The sequence below is a fragment of the Oryzias latipes genome, chromosome 22 (genome assembly GCF_002234675.1).
Source record: "Oryzias latipes chromosome 22, ASM223467v1".
NCBI classification, from domain to species: Eukaryota; Metazoa; Chordata; class Actinopteri; order Beloniformes; family Adrianichthyidae; genus Oryzias; species Oryzias latipes.
In genome coordinates this window covers 12,982,833-13,001,413 of record NC_019880.2, presented here as the reverse complement: position 1 = coordinate 13,001,413, position 18,581 = coordinate 12,982,833, and the positions used below count along the sequence as shown (strand labels likewise).

Below are 18,581 nucleotides of genomic sequence, written 5' to 3'. Positions count from 1 at the left end.
TCATTTAAAAATGAATCTGGTAATGCTGGATAATTAATTTGTTTTATTTTCTGTTAAATTCTTCATAGAAACAACTAAAAAAGCATTTCATCAGACATAAAACTTTTATTACAAAATAAATATTTAGATGAAAAAAAAGCCACAAAAACGTTTTTGTATGATACATGAAAAAGAAAGAAACCGAATGATGACATTTTACATAACTATCACAGTTGATCCCTTCCACAGTGAAGTCCAAAAGCAGACAGAGGAAGTATCCTGTGGTGTGGGGTTAAGAGAGTCTTGTGTCAGCAGGATGAACATTACACGCAGAACTCCTTTAACATTATTGGTTTATCAAAATCAGGGTTACTATGTTAAAAAAAAAATCATTTTAAAATCTCATGTCTTCAATCATCATCTTCATCAGGACTATTGCCTGTGGATATAAAGTATAAGATATTTTTACATCAAATATATTTACTGAAAAATACCTTTTTTATCTGAATGCCCTAGTTTTCATAATTTTACAAATTATACATTCTATGGTTTATGGTTTGTTATTTTTAGAAACAACGACAAGATTGACACTAAAGATTGAATACAATGAAAATATCATTTATGAGAGACTGCTCAGTCTTTTGTCCAATCCCATTAACAAATGAGTCAATTAATATCATACTTCCATATAAATCCATTTTGAACACCAGATGGAGACATTTCTTTATTGCAAGTATAATGTAGTCTTACATTCAGTCCAACATACACAAGTCAAGGTGTTCTTTATAAAATCTTTATAAAATGATAACTACATCTTTAAGGCTGTTGGTCAAACTATATTCAGTTGAGTTAACACACACACACACACACATATATATTATATATATATATATATATATATATATATATATATATATATATATATATATATATATATATATATATATATATATATATATATATATATATATATATACAGAGAGAGAGAGACTTTTAACAAGTGTAAGCAACTTTTAAATACCCAAAACGAACAAATCTTATAATAACGAACACAAATAATGTGTATGAATGGAAAACAGATCAGTCTTTTCTGTCATGCATTGCACTGGCTCCCAGGGATTTCCTTTTGTATCAGGTGTGTGGCAGTAGAGTCTCAACCAATCAAAACACACTTCCTGTAATAAACCTGGTCATCACAAACGTCCTGCCCATCGGTAAGACAGCACGTCAGCAGATCATCCCAGCTGTTTGAGCCTCTGGTGGCAGACATGGTTTTTGACAGATGATTGACGAGACTCTGAAGTTGTCACTGGGCTGGAAGTATATAATGAGCCATGCTGCAACAAAGGGCGGCGTCATCACTGCAGTTACCTGCGAGGGATCTGGCATCTACAACACAGAAAGTAACCGCCTCTGTAATTCTTCTGGTGGGCAGCTGATCTCTGTTTTCTCTGCTTTATTGGTGTATTTCCTTACCTGTCACACTCTTTGGTTTTCTGTCTTTCCTTCCTTTTCCTTCCTCTTCCTTTATGCCTTTTCCTACACATGATGTTAATTTATCCACAAAGCCCCGCATTTCCCTCAAAAATGAGGTTTTATTAAAGAAAAATCTTATACTCTTACCTTTCCACCATGACAGGTTTCCTGACTCTGAGAAAAAATTTTTAGATAATCAAAACATGCAAAGAATGTTTAGTAGTAGTTATTAGTAGGCAAAGGCACATCAAACTTTGCAGAAATTATGTTAATAATTATTATGGTATACACAAAAACTAGACATGAAAGCGTCCTCTCGATTTAAACCCTTTAGCTGTTTTGTAAATTTCCAATGGACTTTGCCTGTTTCCCTATATTCTTCCCTCTCTGTACAACTGATGTAAAGCAAGCTAGAAACTAATTATTAAGACATTTTCTATTTAAAAAATAGCTAAATGCTAAGACATTACGCTTCACTTTTAGTCGTTGAGGAGTCAGGTATCTGAAAATATTGATAAAGAGCTTTCTTTGTTGTTCCAGCAGTGATGCAAAGTTTGATCTGCTACAAGAATCACATAAAAAACTAAAATCTGTCTTTTATAATTAAAGAACATGTTCCATTTGTAAACTACAAGGTTTTCCAATATATTAAGGGTTTTGGTTTCCCAAATGCTTGTGTTTGTTGCATGATAAACTATGAAATGAATTGTTGTAATTATGTGCACTGGCAGTGACATTAATTTAAAATATTTTCATTAGATAAATGAGGAAGAATAATGTTTAAAGTTTTTTTTTACTATTTACTTAAAAAAAGTTATTTTATTGTTTTCTTACCTACATTCACATGTCTGATGCTCCACAAATGTCATTTCAACATATTCTTGACCGGACTCTGATGGCCTGATTTTCAAGAGCTGGAAAAAAACAATGAGTCAAAATTACTAAACAAGCAAAAACACGTTCAAGGAGGATTTTACAGATTAACTGTTTGTGAGACAATGCTCTGGTCTTACCTGCATGGTGACATTTGTGGTGCTAGTGGGATGACACTCCAGATTCTCATCACCACAGCATCCGGCACACCTCACCAGGGGCACACAAGAGGGACTGTAGATGTGCTCCACCTCTGTTGGGTATTCCTGAACCACCTCTACCAACTTTTCAATGGTCCGGCAGAAGCTACGACCCCACACTTCTTGAAACATCAGTACTGTAAATTAGAGTGTAAGGATGAGCCACGATGTGTGTTGTATGAGACTACTTTTGTCCTATAAGAATTTTGATGTAGATAAGTTAACTTTTAAAAAGACTTACGATTTAAACACATTTTGATTATGAAAGGAGCAATAAAACTATGTTAAAATAAAGAGCAAAAAGACAAGCAAAATTTTGTGTCACTGGTTGTCACTGGTTTAAAACAAGAGTTCAGGGCTTCCACGTGTTTTAAAAGGAGATTTAAATATGCATGCTGCCGAAATGGAATCCCAAGCTCCTAATTTAAAGGGACAAAAACAAAATAAGATTTCTGTTTTAAAACTATGAGTTTTAGAGCTAGTGGATTTGGTGTCCATGAGTAAAAAAATTAGTATTATCAATATTTTTACAAATACACCTGAACTTGGTTTTTGTTTTAAAAATGCATTCAGTAAGGGATGGAGAAAGGAGAGCGGAGTGCTTTGTAGAAATGTAGAGCTGGGTGTGCTTAGAAGAGGATGTGAAGGGAGGGGAAGATTCATTATAAAAATAAAAAGCACGAGCCATAAAGAGCTCTGTGGCATGCCTGTAGTGACTGTAAGTAGGCATAAAGAGAAGGATTTCAACTTAATAAACTCAGAGCAGTCAAAGTCTGTCAATATCTATTTGCCCAAGGTGATGGTGCGTGACATGTCAAAAGTCAGTTTCAGATATTGATGAGAGTTAGTAGAAAAATGAAGATGGATAAAGAAAGAGAAACAGAAAACTACTCCTTTTTTCAGTAAAGTGGAAAGGGAAGACAGCAGACTATAGCTACCCGTAGAGACTATTGCATAAACCAGCAGGATAGAGCAGAAAAACAAAAGCTGCCAGTAATTAGAAGGGTATTGAAAGAAAAAGGATGTGAACAAGAACCTAAAGGCCATCATTCTACATCAGCATGCTGGGCTTTTCATTTTAAAATAAAACATTTGTGTAGTACATGAAGCACTTTCCTGTGAGAGTACATGTGTGAAAGTGTCCCATTTGCTGCAAAGGAAGAACAGGGACGACTGTAGCCAAACACAGAAGGAAGAAAAAACAAACATTGGAAACATGGCCATGAACAGAACCCTGCTGGAGCTGGAGCCGAGTTGCCCCGCAGGCACCTCTGGGATTGCAGTGACCTCCAGAGGTCAGCAAATGGAGCCTGACACCACAACAGCTGTTTATAAAAGCAGACAGGCTGGGGGGAGATGGCTGGGGGAAGCATCTATTGGTAGGGATATGAGGGCATGAACTGTAATGTTGTACAACGCAAACAGACAGTTCAATAGGCAGTTACCACTTGCTTTGACCGCTTATCTCCAGCCTTTTCTGTTATATATATCCTCCTCCTGTCCCCGAGTTCAAGTCTTCCATTGTGAGCTTTTTCATTGTTCTGACAAAGACATTTTTAGTGATGTTGAGGGAGGGATTCAGTGTTCTAAAACCTTCTTTTCTGTCTATCCTTGAAGGGGTCAAATCAAGTGAAAATGACAGTTTTTTAATAGTGTTTTAAAAACACTACATAAAAGTGACAATAGTAAGAAAATAATCTGTTATTCAGCATCTATCACATTTAAAAACATATAATAAAAAAAAAAATATGAATACCTTAAAAACAAAAGTAACCTAAAAAAACTTACCTTCTGTTGTACTGTTTGTGTTTGGTAAAGATAGACTCTGCAAAACACAAAAGAAAACATTGTAGGAAAGGTTGCTTCAATTTGCACCAAAAGTCTGTAAGCTGGAGGGTTTGGTTCCTCCAGTGGTGACATCAGGAGCCACACAAACCAATGGAGACAAGTCTTTTTGACAAGCAGCAGATCCAGTCTCTCGTACACATGTGTCACGCTCCTCTGTGTGCCCAAGTGTTTAGGTTCAAAACCTGTTTCCTGTGGTGTAAGATTCAGCTCTATTTATTTTCTCATTGATGGTTTCCCCCTTCGTCCTGATTTTTCCCATCACCCCACAGTAAACAAAGTACATTTCTCATTCGCCTGGGAAAACACAAAACCTCTATTTGACTCCAACTCAGGACAGGAATTCTTTATTTGATAAAATGCCCTGCAGCAGAAGCACAGGACAGGCGACAGATAATCTGCTTCCGCAATCTCTTCCCATCACTGGAGCGGGATTCCAGTTTTTCTGTGGTACACTCTTAATTACTTTTAAATAGAAATGCTTAATGTTCATATTACTAGGTAGAAAAAAAGTTCATCTTTTGACTAGGAATAGACACAGAAGGACTTTCCAAACAGTGGCAATAAAGATTGTTGTGCTTTGTACCAGTTTTGTTCCAACATCCTTTTCCTGTAATAAACCAAAATTAGTTTGAGGATGAAAGCAGAATGTGTCAGCACACTTCTACTCTCAGCAATCTTTTTCCAAGTGGTGTGTTTTAAGGGAGATGTCCTGATTTAGAGGATTCTCACAAACGTTTCAGTTTGTGTAAAACTCAGATGAGTGACTGGGAAGCCTTTAAATTTATAGTGATCCGTCTTCTCTGCTGCACAAAATACTCCATGACAGACTATTTAGAAATCCCCAAAGTACAGCTTTAAGGCACTCACTCACATTCAGTCCTCCCTGCTTTAGAGGAAATGTGACTCGTCATCTGGCCAGCATGTACAGCTGTTCCTCTGACAGCAGCTTTGCTCTGCAGAGAGGCGTTCACTGAACTGTGTCGGCTGCACAAAAACTCAGCGGGATATGAACTCCATTTGCAGAATATTCCAACGCACCGCTTGGAAAAGTCGCAGTTCACTCTAAGTTATTGTTAAATGTCACTCGCACTGTGAGGTTCTGACCCATCACAATGACTTTTTTTTGGCTGTGGTATCACAGGCAGTTTAAAAAAAGTTCAGGTGGGGAGGATTTTTTTAAACTTTAGTCCATAGTCTCAGTTTGCTGTTTTAACCAAACATTTATGACACCTCCCATGGTTGAGAATTGAGGAGCTGGCTGTTCAGAGAGTAAAATGCCCCCTGAGGATCCTCACATGTTTCCTCCCTCCTCCTCTTCATCACACTTGCAATATTTGCTGATTAATGATGAGAGAACTTGATCTGGGTCATACGGGGAAACACTGCATTTACTGACTGAACATTATATTTTGCATTACAAATCACCAAAGCAGCACCACTGTCCAAGGATTTTCTTTCATTTCCTTTCAAACCTTTTCAGGGAATTCAACTGTGGACGTAACCTTAACATGTGAGATTTCATTATTTGTTTTTATTAATCAAAGAGAGAAAACATTAACTCGAACAGAAACAGTGAAATTGATAAGTGTGAAATGTGATGGCAGGAAATTTGATTCAGTGAACTTGGCCAAAATAGTTTTTTGTTCTGTTTAGATTCAGAAAAATCCGAAAAAAGTAATGTTTTAGTGTGTTTTAATAGTGATAGGACACAAATGACTAAAAAGTTAAATCAAACGTAACATGCACAGTAATGTCAATAGCCATTTCTTATTGTCGATTACAGTATTTCAGCTACTTTCCAATGTTAAAGGTCTTCTTGTTCTCTTTGGCAGTGTATTGAGTGAAGGAGAGTTATGTGAAGTGACTGGATGCTAACTGAAAGTCCTGCAGTCGTCTCAATGGGGGCTAAGCTGACATGCTACGCTCTGTGTGCTCGATTGTAAAGTCATTTGGGTCTCCTGCCTGCCAAAAGTCTTCACTGCAGTCTGAAGCAGATCTGAGTTCCTGCTGGGTCCCCGGGCTCCTGCTGTCAGGCCTCAGAGGCCCCGAGCCTCATTACTCTTGAGTCCCACACAGCTGACCTGCGTCATCTTCAGCCTTCTTTCTTATTCCATCTGTCAGAGGAAGGGCAGCATGCGTAGGGAGCAAAAACTTTAACGTGATTAATTGTTTTTAAGATTTTTCTCTCTATTAAGGGTCATGCTGGGGAGGTGATGCTCAATTTAACAGCAGGTTGTACGGAAACGTGCCAAAATTGTCTGTTTTAGAGCTGACAGTTTGTGCATCACATCTTTTAGAAAAGAAATAGGAGTGAAATAAGTAATTTTGAGTTTTCCGTGACATGTCATGGTCATCTTATTTTACCAAATTACTTTATTGTAACTGCCTTAACAAGCTCTGAGCAACATGTATTTAAGTGAAGCTGAGGAACTTTGATCGATGAATAAAAACTAATAAAAATCAACAATTGTTTTATTGGAGGGGGCAACATCAAGCCCTTTCATATAAAGAAACATCGTGTGATCATATACTATTTTGCTATTTTAGGCAGAAAGGATGAGTTCTTTTTCTGGTAGAAGGCGAAAGCATCCTGTTGTTAGGTAAGCTGTTTTCCACTCTGCATCCTGTGAGAGCCGCAGTTGTGACTGATGTAGCCTCAAGGCTGCCTCCATGGCACTGCTGGCTGAGGAAAAGAAATGTGCGCGGGGCATTGACTTACTGTTTTGGTTCTTTTAGATCTAATGAAAAACTATAACAAAATATCATGTCAAACAGAAAAAAAGCTATGATACATCTATGGCCACATTAGTGCATTGTTGTTCCAGAGCCAAATTTCCTAATCCTCTCCTAAACCAGAGTTATAATTATTATTATTTTTATATAAATCAGGGTCAGTAAACTACTCTGGTACACGTCAGGAAAGCGTGAGTGATTTGGCAGCGTCCCGGGAAATCCCCATTGCAGTTCCCATGACTGGGGTTAATAGTGGGTCAGCCTACACTGGACATCGTTTTCTTCTAAGCTTTGGTTCACTTGTGTGGGTGACAGCCCGAGTAAACACTCCATGGATAACATGCCGGCACGTTGACTTGCTTATCCCAGTCAAATGAATTGCTGATTTCGAGGATGCACAGGGAGGAGTGTGCACTTTAGTTTTCTTGAAGTTTCACCCACAAGACCACACAAGGGTGAAAGCCCATTAGCACAAACACGGACAGTTTTATGGAGGAGACACGCGGTCGATCTTCTCTTGATACCAAATCTCCAGCACCGTGACCGTAGACCCTTTTAAATGCTACGGCAGGTTCTGCTTTTTGTACACAAGGCAGGTGAACTCACAAATTCAGCGGTGTCATTACAGCACTGAAAGCATCCAGCTGGGTCTCCAGGGTGGTCAGGTCAGGACATGTGACCACAAGCCACTTACAGAACAGCAACAAATGTCAGCAGAACATCTGGTACACGTGTCACAATCATTTCTCAGGTAACATAAGTGAAAGGAACCTTTGAAAGCTGAAGTTATGAAACGAGCTACAAGTGAAGATTTTCCTGTCTTGTGTTGAATGTGTAATTTTTGCAGCTAAAATGCGTTTTCAAGCAATTCCAGAACAAAATGTACAAAACCTAACAGTTTCAGACATGAAAAAGTTGATAAAAATTGTTTAAAATAACTGAGTCTATTTGAAAATACAAGTGTGATCGCAAATTTTTTTGCTCCATTTCTCATTTTCAGGGCCGAATGAGTGGGAAGATGTAAATGTCTATGTAAGTTTTGATACAAAATAACACAACTTCCTCAGCATAACTTCATTAATGCATGCACAAATGTCTCCCCAAAGATACAGACATAAACACACAACTGCTGTGTAAACGGTGCGCCCCATCCACAAACATACACACACATGACACGGGTCTTCAGATTACGTTGACCGGTGGTAATTGTGGCCTTCATTACAGTAAACGTTGTTCTGTAAACCAGAGTAAATTACATCCAGATGTGAGATTAAAGCTTGCTGAGTAGACGGCTGCCCCAAGCACAACCCCTCCGCTTTCTCCCCTCTTTCCACAAGAGTAAGGAGAAATCCATATTTCCTGATAGCAATTGCAACTCTCCCTTGGGCTAGAGCTTTACAACTGCAGAAAAATACCAAAACAGGACTCTTATCAGCCACCACTGCAACTACATGGCTTAATGTCCAGATAAGTAATCTAGAGTGATGTGCAGCTACACGAGAGCCAGAGACATGAAGAGAAGCGGGGCTTGACTTTTTGGTGTCTGTTTATTGATAAGTGAACTGCAGCAGAACAACAACAGATGCTTTTAATTCTGTAGAAATCGTATTAATCGCTCATAAAAGCTCCTGGGAATCTGATGCCATACCAAACATGACCCTAAACATAGAAAATGAGGGGTAAACAGACACGTATGTGCGATGCAGATAGTCTTATGAATTGTTTTGCTTCTGATGATGACGTAAAGGAAACACCTGTTTAACGCAATGTCCGCAGGGACATGTGATCAGCAGTTTTGCCTCAATGCCGCCTTCTTTTTTTCTGCAACACTGGGAACACGTTATGCTGGCGAAGAAGTCATGAGTCTGTCAGGCACAGTCGTTGTCTTTTTCACAGAAAAAATGCTGCTGGGGTGCAGAGCATTTCATAAGCATTTGCCAGAAAAGGCTTAATCACTATCTTTTGGCTGAAATTCCCTTCATAGCAGAAATATTTGACTCCTGAGTTGTGAAGCTGTCTCCAAACATCCTATTTCCTTTCTTGGAAATGCTGGTTAGTGCAGCTTTGGTTTTGTTGATGGAAAATGTCACCTGTATTAAAAATGACAAAATGACAGTAAAGACGGAACTGAAGGATTCTAAAGATTCTACTCACTGTGCTCATTCAGAACCAGTTTTCCCAACAAAAAAGTTGATAAACGTAAGAGTTACATAAATAAAAGCAGTTTGGGCTTTAATTTAACACATAATTTACAACTATTTCACTTGGACAACTCCAAACATTGATTTGTAATAGTTATAACACAGACCCAGAAAAAATACAACCCAAACAGCCAAAACCTAACACCAATGTTACAATTCACCAAAGCTCCCTTATCACGTTAAAAATGGACAATATGATGGACAAAGCGACCTTTAATCTGTGAAGCTGTTTCTGTGAGTGCTGATTATGAATCTGGTATTTGGAAATAATAAACTTGGTGTGTGTTGGAGTGCAGAGAGCTTCATGAACAATGTCAAAGAGATATTTATGTGACAAAAGAGTCTTGCACATTTACTGCTGAGAAACGCCCATTTAAAAAAAAAAAAAAGGTTTGACGGCAGGTGACTGCTAAACACTCAGCTAAGGAAATGAGCTAAAGGTGCAAAACTGAAAAGAAGATGAAAATAACTTCATGTGGGGGTTAATGAGTTGTTTTGGAAATAAAACTTATAGATTTAATGATGCATCAAAAATGTCATGAGTGGAATCTTTGAAGATTTAAATATAGGACGTCCAAAATATCAATGTAGACGTGTAATGCATGTTTTTCAAACTAGCTCAAATATGTTTTTAAGAAATATTTACACTTAAAAAAAGTTTTTTTGTTTGAGTGATTTTTTTGTTATTTCCCACTTGGGTATTTTGTTAAGGTTGTTTCTTATAACTTAAAAAAAATCCATTCTGATCTTTTTAAGTGATCTCCCCCTTTTGGTAAAAAAAGAATTTGGACCTCATGTGATCTGACAGATTGGGTGTTGAGCCTCTATGACGGTACTACCCACATTTACCACCAGTCCTCTGACAGCGGGGGCATTTAACCTGCTTCATGTTGAAGCCCCTGGGTTTTGTCACTCCTGTTTTGGCTAAGCCGTCCATGAGCTGATTATGAGGATTAGAAGAAATGGGGTAAACCCTGCCTCTCCCACACACTCCCAACATAGCAACTGCAACAAAAGTCCAGTTTGTGAAATGGGGATGTGAAACTTTGTCAAAGTAAATGTGACCCCGGTCTTACTTAATTTAAGAGATAGCAGCAGTCATTGATGTTAGTGCTGATGGGATAAGGGCTGATTTTGCATTAAACATGAGAAGGATCAGAAGCAACTTGGAAATCAGACACTGAATTGTTTAAAGAACTTGAGCATCAAGTGGCAAAAAGTCCCACTTTCTAATGGCTCATCGTATTTCAGGGATTGCTGACGCTGCCTAAACCAATGAAAGAGTCCTTTCCAAGTCTTTTTGAGCTTGCCTTGTTCTGGAAGCTTTTTCATTAAAGGCTCCAAAGCAATGCCAAGCAGTGGGGAACAGGGCACCATTGTACAGTCTCATGAAACTGATATATTCTTACTACAGTAAATCATCTTCATGCACACACTGATCATCTTTCCATAAGTCTTTCTGAACATCGAAACTGTGCAACTAAACAGAGAATGGAAGAAGTTGCAGGTGCAGAACATTTTCAATCTAAAACTCAGGAGGATTTTCTGCTTTTAAAAACTGAAACAAACTTCAAAATCCTTTTTTTTTTTGTTGCAACATCTTTCCAGCCAGTAAATCTTTTTTTGATCTGTTCCCACAGTATAAGCAATCTTAGCCTCAAATGATGGCTCTGCTGTAATTATAAGCTTACTAAGTTTTACCAAAATATAGCTGTGACTCACGTCGCTTCAGGCTGATGCAGTTTGTCACGTTTCACCTTATGAATGAGCTGAGCTGGCCATGATGGACATGGCTGATTTGTGATGAGTCAGCTATTTTCTTGGAAATCCTCTGAGTTAAAAATCACTTTGATGGACCAATGAGCGGAAGGTTTCCTCGCATTAATTCTGAATGAGAGGTGTCCTTACAATTCAAAATACGACAGTGAAAAAAAAAAAAAGTTAGTTACACTCTTGGCGCAAGCATACCTGCGCAGGTGAGAGGAGCAGATGAAGTGCCACCACAGTCTCGATGAGAAAACCAGGGTTCATGTCGCGTTGTCTGGGCGCGGAGAGCGGCTGATCTCTTCCAACACTTTAGAACCAAAAGTGGGAAAAAAAGAAGAATCCAACAAAAGAGTCCCAAATCAGCTCATTCAGAAAGAATAAAGATGCTGACCGGGAGTTTCCAAGTCATCTGCTCCCAGTTGGAGTTGCGTCAGTCACGTAGCTTCTCTGCGTCGTGTAACCTGAAGAAGATTGCTCTCACTGATGATTGCGCCCCGGAGACAAATAGGTCTTAAAGCAGAAATGAATATTATAAAAGTCAAAAGCAAAACAAATATATATTTACTTTAGGAAGTAATTGCAAAGTGCCTACAGAATACTCGAAATATGTAAAAGCTTGGGAAAATCTAAACTTTCAAGCAATAATCCTTTTAAAACCGTGCGTTAAAGTTGCTCTTGGGGCTTCTTGTCCTGTTCTGAGCACAAGCCGGCAGAGAGACAACACTTCAAAATCCCTAATTGCCTCCACACTTTTTTTTTTTAAACTGGTTATTTCAATCTCCTCCCTCTCTTCCCCTTGCAGAACTGCTTGAAAACTGCTCCATGTGTTATTCTGCGTGAGCTGCTGGTGATGCTTTGGTTACAGACTTCACAGCGCAGGTGATTTACACCACAGATTTTGGAGAAGCAGTCTCTGAGCAGAAAGTTCTGGGAGAACTACTCTAGAAAGATAAACATTTAGAGATCCTTTGCACCGCTGACAAGGATGGTAGAGTCATTGGTGTCTCCATCCGGCTTGCACAGAGATCTTGCCTCTTACACAAGTTTGCTGAGACATTAAAGGAGATTCCATTGCTGTTGACACATTGAGTTACTTTTCTTTTCAGTGTGGGACTTCTGTGTTTGCAGAAATCCTTTGGTTTGCAGAACCAAAGGATTCCATGTGGGCTTCCACACATTCCTTCAAGAGAGCTGAATGGCAGCCTTTTGCTATTAAACAGCCCACACTCAGGAGTTCAGCATTTACAAAAAACTTTAACATTAGTGCACCGTGTTTCCAAAGCAGCATCAGATTTCAGTTATGCCACTTCACATTTTTTTCTTTTTAAATTAGCTCTTTAGAAGGCAAAGATGGACATTATCAAAAGTCAAGATGATTGAACAGAAGCAAAAAAATAAAATCAAGTCTTTGATTTTTAGAGCCTTTTTAGTCTGGTTGATGAAAGCAGGGTTTTTTAAAGTTGACTTTTCAAAGTTTGGGGAATTAATTTGATTACTCATCTTAAAAAAAAATCGATTAATCAAATCGATTAAACAATTTGGAATATTTAAAAAAATCATTTTTATTGTGGAGCAGAGAACATTGTTCGCGTTGTTGCTGCAGCAGCCGCACACAATATGTTTGCACACAGGACAGAGACAGATTCCCACCGCTGTCTCGCCATCTGTTCCGTGATCTATCTATGTTTTTAAAGGTGCAAAAGCTGATAGGGCCTAATAAGATCACTCAAACTGTTTGCACTATAAATACATGCTGATAAGACAAGCAAACCTGGTGGTTGAGTGATAATGTGGGTTACTTTGACGGAGAGGGATCGCTCTGAGACAACCTTGAAGTTCTTTTTTTTTTTTTTGCTCTTGCAGGGTTTTGTTGTTTTTAGAAGAAATAAATAAATTTGTAAAAAGAAAAAAGTGATATTTTCATCATTTCTTTAAATTTAGTTTTCATTTTCAAAGTTCCAGGTGTCTGTTTTAAACTGCTGAGCCTTTTGACAATAATCAGCTGCTAACAGTTTGCTCACAGAAACTTCAAAAGCTTTGAAATGACAAGAACAGTTCCTATCTTTCACTTTTAGCTGCTAATGGTGGCGTGTGTCTAGTGAAGTTTTCTACAGAAAAAAAAAGTGGAATGCATTCTGTTTCTGGAATTTAGAGATAAAAAGGTTGGTCAAGTAATTTCTCTGATTGAGAAATGTGATCCTTTTCTTCAATTTGAGAGGAAGTCAGAGGGAAAAAACTAGCTCTAAGAAATTGGAGGACAAATGTAAGTAACATTTACCCATAGCGCATGACCCCTCATTTTCCCAGATTGCAGTGTAAAAGTAAACAGATGAACATTAATGATGTCCATTCATCATTACTGTGGAGACTTTTGGTTTCCTCCAAATTGAGGCCTTTGAGGGGAAGGTGGAGAACCAGGGAGTGCCCAACTTTGAAAAAAACCTCATTAACAGCTACACCTTCATGGTTTCTGCTACAGACAGGAGATCTCAAGCATAACTTTGTATTCTTTAATTCTGTTTTTTGTCATAAATATCAGAGCAGAAGCAGAGGACAGTCTGAACAGCAGAGTTCTAAGAGGTGATGTGATTTTTCCTCATGACAGACCACCTGGACAGCCGACCCAAACAGGATACGGCAATATTTGACACCTAACCCTGTCTTCCTGTCATTAATTAGCTCACATGACTCATAAACGTTTCGTGCAACTGTTGATGCTATTTTGAAAATAGCTGGAACATAGGAACATGGGAAGTGTTTTCGGCTATAAGCAAAAACACAAACTCAGTAGCGTGTGCGGTGATTAACATCATATCACAACACACTCTTTTATTTTAAACATGTCAAATCCTGTTTACACTTCCTTGCAAATCCGTCGTTTTATTTTTTTTTGTCCAAGGCTGACAGGTGTCATCCTGTTTTTATTCCTCCTCTGTTCTTCTGTTAGCATTGTTATATTTTCTGAGGAAGCCATCCTGTTAGCTAACAGACAGATGGAAGCTATTTTTGTCTGGATGTGTCATGAATCAGTCAAAGCCAGAATCTGTTTTGCACAGCTGTGTCTGAATCATTGCACTGTTAAAACCCCCCAAAAACATTTTTCTTGTATATATACAATTTAACGTTAAAGGGCACTATGTCATGCCATAGAAAAACGGTTAAAATGAGTAAAAAAAAACAGTTAGAAAATTTGAAGTATAATGGTGTTCTCTCTTTCTGTCAAACTTTCTTCCAGAATTAGGTGACATAACTTGGTAGGACAATGCAGGTAACGATACAGGTTCTTTATAATAATGCTTTTATTTGCATATATCTACAAGAAAAAGCTTGACAGCTGCAGTTTTTATCAGAGCTAACTGTTTTCTGGTATAAAGTGTGATACAGAAGTACTGTGGAAAAGGACCTTTGGTTATTTAAAAGAAGAAACAATACAGAAAGCATCTTATTGTGGCTTCTGTCATTCCTATTTGTAAAAACAGCTTTAGGAGTTATGTGACAAAATCCGGGGAGAAATGGTGGTGTGGTCAGAAAGCAGGGGCATGCCTCAGTCAAAAATGATTTACTGAACCCCATTGAGCTGTCTCACAAATGGAGCAAAATTGTGAGTTCATGACACTAAATGTCAAAACTCTCTTCTCAAATAAGATTACTCAGAATAAAAAAAAACAAAAAAGTCACTGCTGTGGGTAAAAGGCAGGATAACTGCAGGTTTCAGAGTTATCAAAAATCATTTGTTCCTGTGTATTTTCAGCTATTTTGAGACAGTGAATCAAATTGATCACAAATTTTGACTGTAGTTTCAGAATTATTGCTAAAACGATTATATCATTCATAGAACGTGGAAATACTTAGGGAAACAGGAATTCAATAAAACAATAAGGTTTACTGATGTAGTATCTCACATGACCGCTGCTGCATTTGCAGAGTCTTACCACCTCCAATGTAAGAGAAATAAGTTTTACATGCTCACGTGTAGCACATTTACAGCGCAAGCTGTCCCAGCCACAACTCAGAGGCGAATTTCTAATGAACTACTGCCGCGCTGCAGAAACTATGTCCTAGAAAACGACTTTGAATTAGACCAAAAACTGCATAATCTTAATTAAAAGACCACTTCAAAATAGGTCAAAAAATGATCTGAGCGGTACAGGAAGACAAATAGATATATAGATTACAACATGCTGCAAACATTTTTTTCCACCACTTTTTTTTAATATCAGAAATTAGTTCCTTTCAAAGGAATTATATGAAGGTAGAATTAGCCGGGGCAAAATATATCTGAAAGCGTGCCCAGCATGTGTTGTACCAAAGTAGGAACAATGTAATAAATCTGAAACGTTTTCTTTCCTGTTCAATAAACAGACAGCCTTTTTTATTGAGGCAGTATGAGAAAAATAACTGAGTGGGAGCTAAACAACAGAAGTACAGAAGCAATAACCATTCCGAGTCTTAGGTGAGGTTCATCTGTGCACAACAAACTTTAACCGAGCCAAACTGTGCTCTGAGATTTATTTGTATGCAGAGAACTACATTTACTCAAATGGCTATAGCTTGTTGAACAAGAAACAAGGAAATGAGAGCAGTAGAGTGAGAGGGTAAGTGGAGGTCAAAGAGTTAAGGAAAGTTAATAGCTTAAAATAATAAATAAAACATCCAATGGATGGGAGTTTAGCAGCGAAAAGTATTCAGCATCACAAGATGATTCCATTTTATCCATGAAAATGTTTGTGCACTTCACATTGCCACTGCTACTTAATAATCTCAGGGGACAGACGTTTTAATTACTCAGCACAATGTGTACGTCTGTTTACGCCGTCAGGAAGATGAGGGAGACAACCAATCTCAGATGGTGCTCTGCCCAGAGGGGACAGATAAATGAGGACCACCAAGGTGGATAAAACAGCCCAAGAAGCCAGGCCTTAGAAGTGTCCATGCGAAATAAATTAACTGAAATTTGAAGCAATTTTAGAGAAAATTGACACCTTGGATAATGTTCCCACTCTTGACAACCATTCATCAGGAACATTTTTTTCTTTCTTTTTTTGTTTTTTTTGTGAATGCAGTGAAATTTTCCATTCCAAAAAACAAAACAATCAAATAAATACACAAGACCCCAAATAATGGGGTTATGTGAAAAAAGCTAAATTCTAATGCCTGATATGCAAATAATGCTTATTTATAGTGGAACCTTGAAAAGGCTATAGAGTTAGGATAGAAATAAATCCCTCAGTTATAGAGTTTTTACTTTTAAGATAATTACTCTGTTTAACATAAAAATGTTTCAATTTCCCATAAAGTCACTGTTTTTAATTCCTGTAATACATCTTGCTAATCAGCATTGAAACTAAGAATCTAGTCCTACGATTGTGGATCCCGTCCACAGCATAACTCTGAAAAGAACAGAAGGTCCTCCTAACCTCTGGCACTTTAGAAATATTAAATACTGATTAGTCGTGATTGCTTTCAGATTATTTGCAAATTGTTCTGTAACTTTGATGGGCTTTTGATCTTCTCACAGTTGCTTCCAAAAAATTGCTTGAAAAATACAAAACTGGACCAGAATCAGAGGAGAGTTCAAGACACGGCTCTGGTCTTGGTGAACTGCAGCAGATCTAAGAGGGCTCTTGATTTCTGGAGATGCCGTGACGTGCGGCAAAACTAAGGGCCCTGAACAAACGCAGAGCCCCGCCGGCTCTCCCCACACCCTCAAGCCGTGAACTAATGAAAATGAGCAGCACTAATCAGGTGAACATAAACAGAGAGGTGCCCTCCAGGCATCATGGTAACACGAACAATGACTGCAAGATGGTGAGGTTTTGAGTCGTGTCCAGCTGTGTTCACAGGTTATAGAAATGAAAAGTCTAAAACCACTCACTATTTTCCTTTTTATTGGAAGCTTAATGGAGGCACAGCCACTGAAATGTTTTATTTTGAACTGAGACAAACAAGACCTGAGGGAGTCTTAAGGAACTGCGAGCCTCGGAGGAGTTGGTGTGTTCCGTCTGGGGGACTCCCGATCTCCAGGATTGGAGGAAAAGTTCCCATAAAGATGAGAAGCAGATGTCTCTCTTAGTCGGTCTCACCCTCTTGCCGTCACTCTGGCTCTGTCCCTCTTTTTGTACAGTCAAACCTGCCCCCCCCCCCCCCCGGGGATGGGGGAGGAACATGAGCACCATGGGAAGGGCAGCTGTCCTTGAGACCAATCACATGACGAAGGAGCCCTTCTTTTGGGAGGCACCATCTTTAGGTACAGAGCTGGGAGCACATGGAGCCCGTCCAAGAGCTCCCAACTTTCTCACGGAAAAAGGCAAACAAGAAGATTTGATAAAAACGTCATGGTCTGACGATTCCCGCTGGCAAGTTGGTTTTCTTTAGGTGGACTTCAGTGGCTTTGAATTTACTATTTGGTTTCCAGTGTTGATTCAGGGAGTGACCTTTGACTTCTGCCAGGAAGAGGAATCATGAACATCAGATGGGAGAGGGACTAGTGCACATTTCCCCTCTCATCACGATGCTTTTTGCAGCAAATCTTTTTTGCCTAAAATGCACCTGCAGCTCCACTGGGCTCCAAGTCTTCTTCCCTGGAGTCCAGCTCTTTGGCTGCTTTGTCTCAAGACTGACGTCTTCGCAGTGATCAACAATTTAAGCTGATAATAAACAAGCTGCAGGATGATTTCTTAAAGTTTGGCTTTTGTTTTGTGAACTAAAAACAAGGAAGACTAGAGAAGGCCAAGTGGAGACCATTCACTTTTAGAGTGGACTGCAAAACAACCAGAAATGAGAATTTTTAATGCCTAAAACTTCAAGATAAAAGTAAAAGGACAGGTAGAACAAAGAAAAAAAGCTACTTGCAAAGATTTAGAACCTTGTTTTTAGACATTTGACATGATTAACCAGTTTCCAAGTTGTTTTTAATAATATTTTCTCTAGACCTTTCCAAGCTTTTCTCAAAATGAGCAGTCAAGAATATTTAGTCTCATTGAGACCTAGGATCTAGAAATAAGGAAATTATTATAATTAAAAAGAGTCAAAATCCCTTTGCTCCATACTTTTTGACAACACAAAAACTTGATGTAAGACTGAAAAAAAAGATTTCACTGTAACTTTTGGTTCAACTTTACGGATGTCATTTTAATGTTCAATAATTGTTGACAAGTTAAACTGGCCGTCATTGTCATTATTTTGGAAACAAAAATTTAGATTTATGATCTAAAAAAATGCTAGTTTTTGGATTTACTAGGATGGGGAACCTCGTATTGAGATTGAATACTTCCACTAGTTGTTTTTGTTACTCTAATCAAAAAGAGCTACAACATGCGCATTCAAAAAATACAAAATATTTGCTTAGACATAGCATAAAAAACTTATTATTGGTCTGTATAATATTCAATTGCAAGTATTTCAGTCTAACAGAAGCTTTTTTTAAGCTTGTTTTCTCTTTTTGAATGATTGAACTCCTTGTTTCTACATTTTTTCTTACAAGTTTTCTTGTAAAGTAAAAATG

The 18,581-nt window shown here is 38.2% G+C and overlaps 1 protein-coding gene across 3 annotated transcripts; it reads right to left on the bottom strand.

The window, feature by feature from the left end:
* Nucleotides 1-915: 915 nt before the first annotated feature.
* LOC101161449 (placenta growth factor) lies at nt 916-11,950 on the bottom strand. Of its 3 annotated transcripts, XM_023951968.1 has the most exons (9): nt 11,643-11,950; nt 11,469-11,538; nt 11,279-11,384; nt 4,317-4,353; nt 2,469-2,665; nt 2,290-2,369; nt 1,603-1,629; nt 1,456-1,518; nt 916-1,368 (listed from the first exon to the last, which is right to left on the bottom strand). In XM_023951968.1, exons 3-9 carry the CDS (start codon nt 11,339-11,341, stop codon nt 1,347-1,349), a joined length of 489 nt encoding a protein of 162 aa, XP_023807736.1. In that variant the 5' UTR covers nt 11,342-11,384; nt 11,469-11,538; nt 11,643-11,950; the 3' UTR covers nt 916-1,346. The 3 variants fall into 3 exon arrangements, with proteins under 3 accessions (XP_023807736.1, XP_023807735.1, XP_023807734.1); XM_023951967.1 differs by having other exon boundaries at nt 11,469-11,950; XM_023951966.1 differs by having other exon boundaries at nt 11,279-11,538; nt 11,643-11,908.
* Between the last annotated feature and the right edge of the window lie 6,631 nt (nt 11,951-18,581).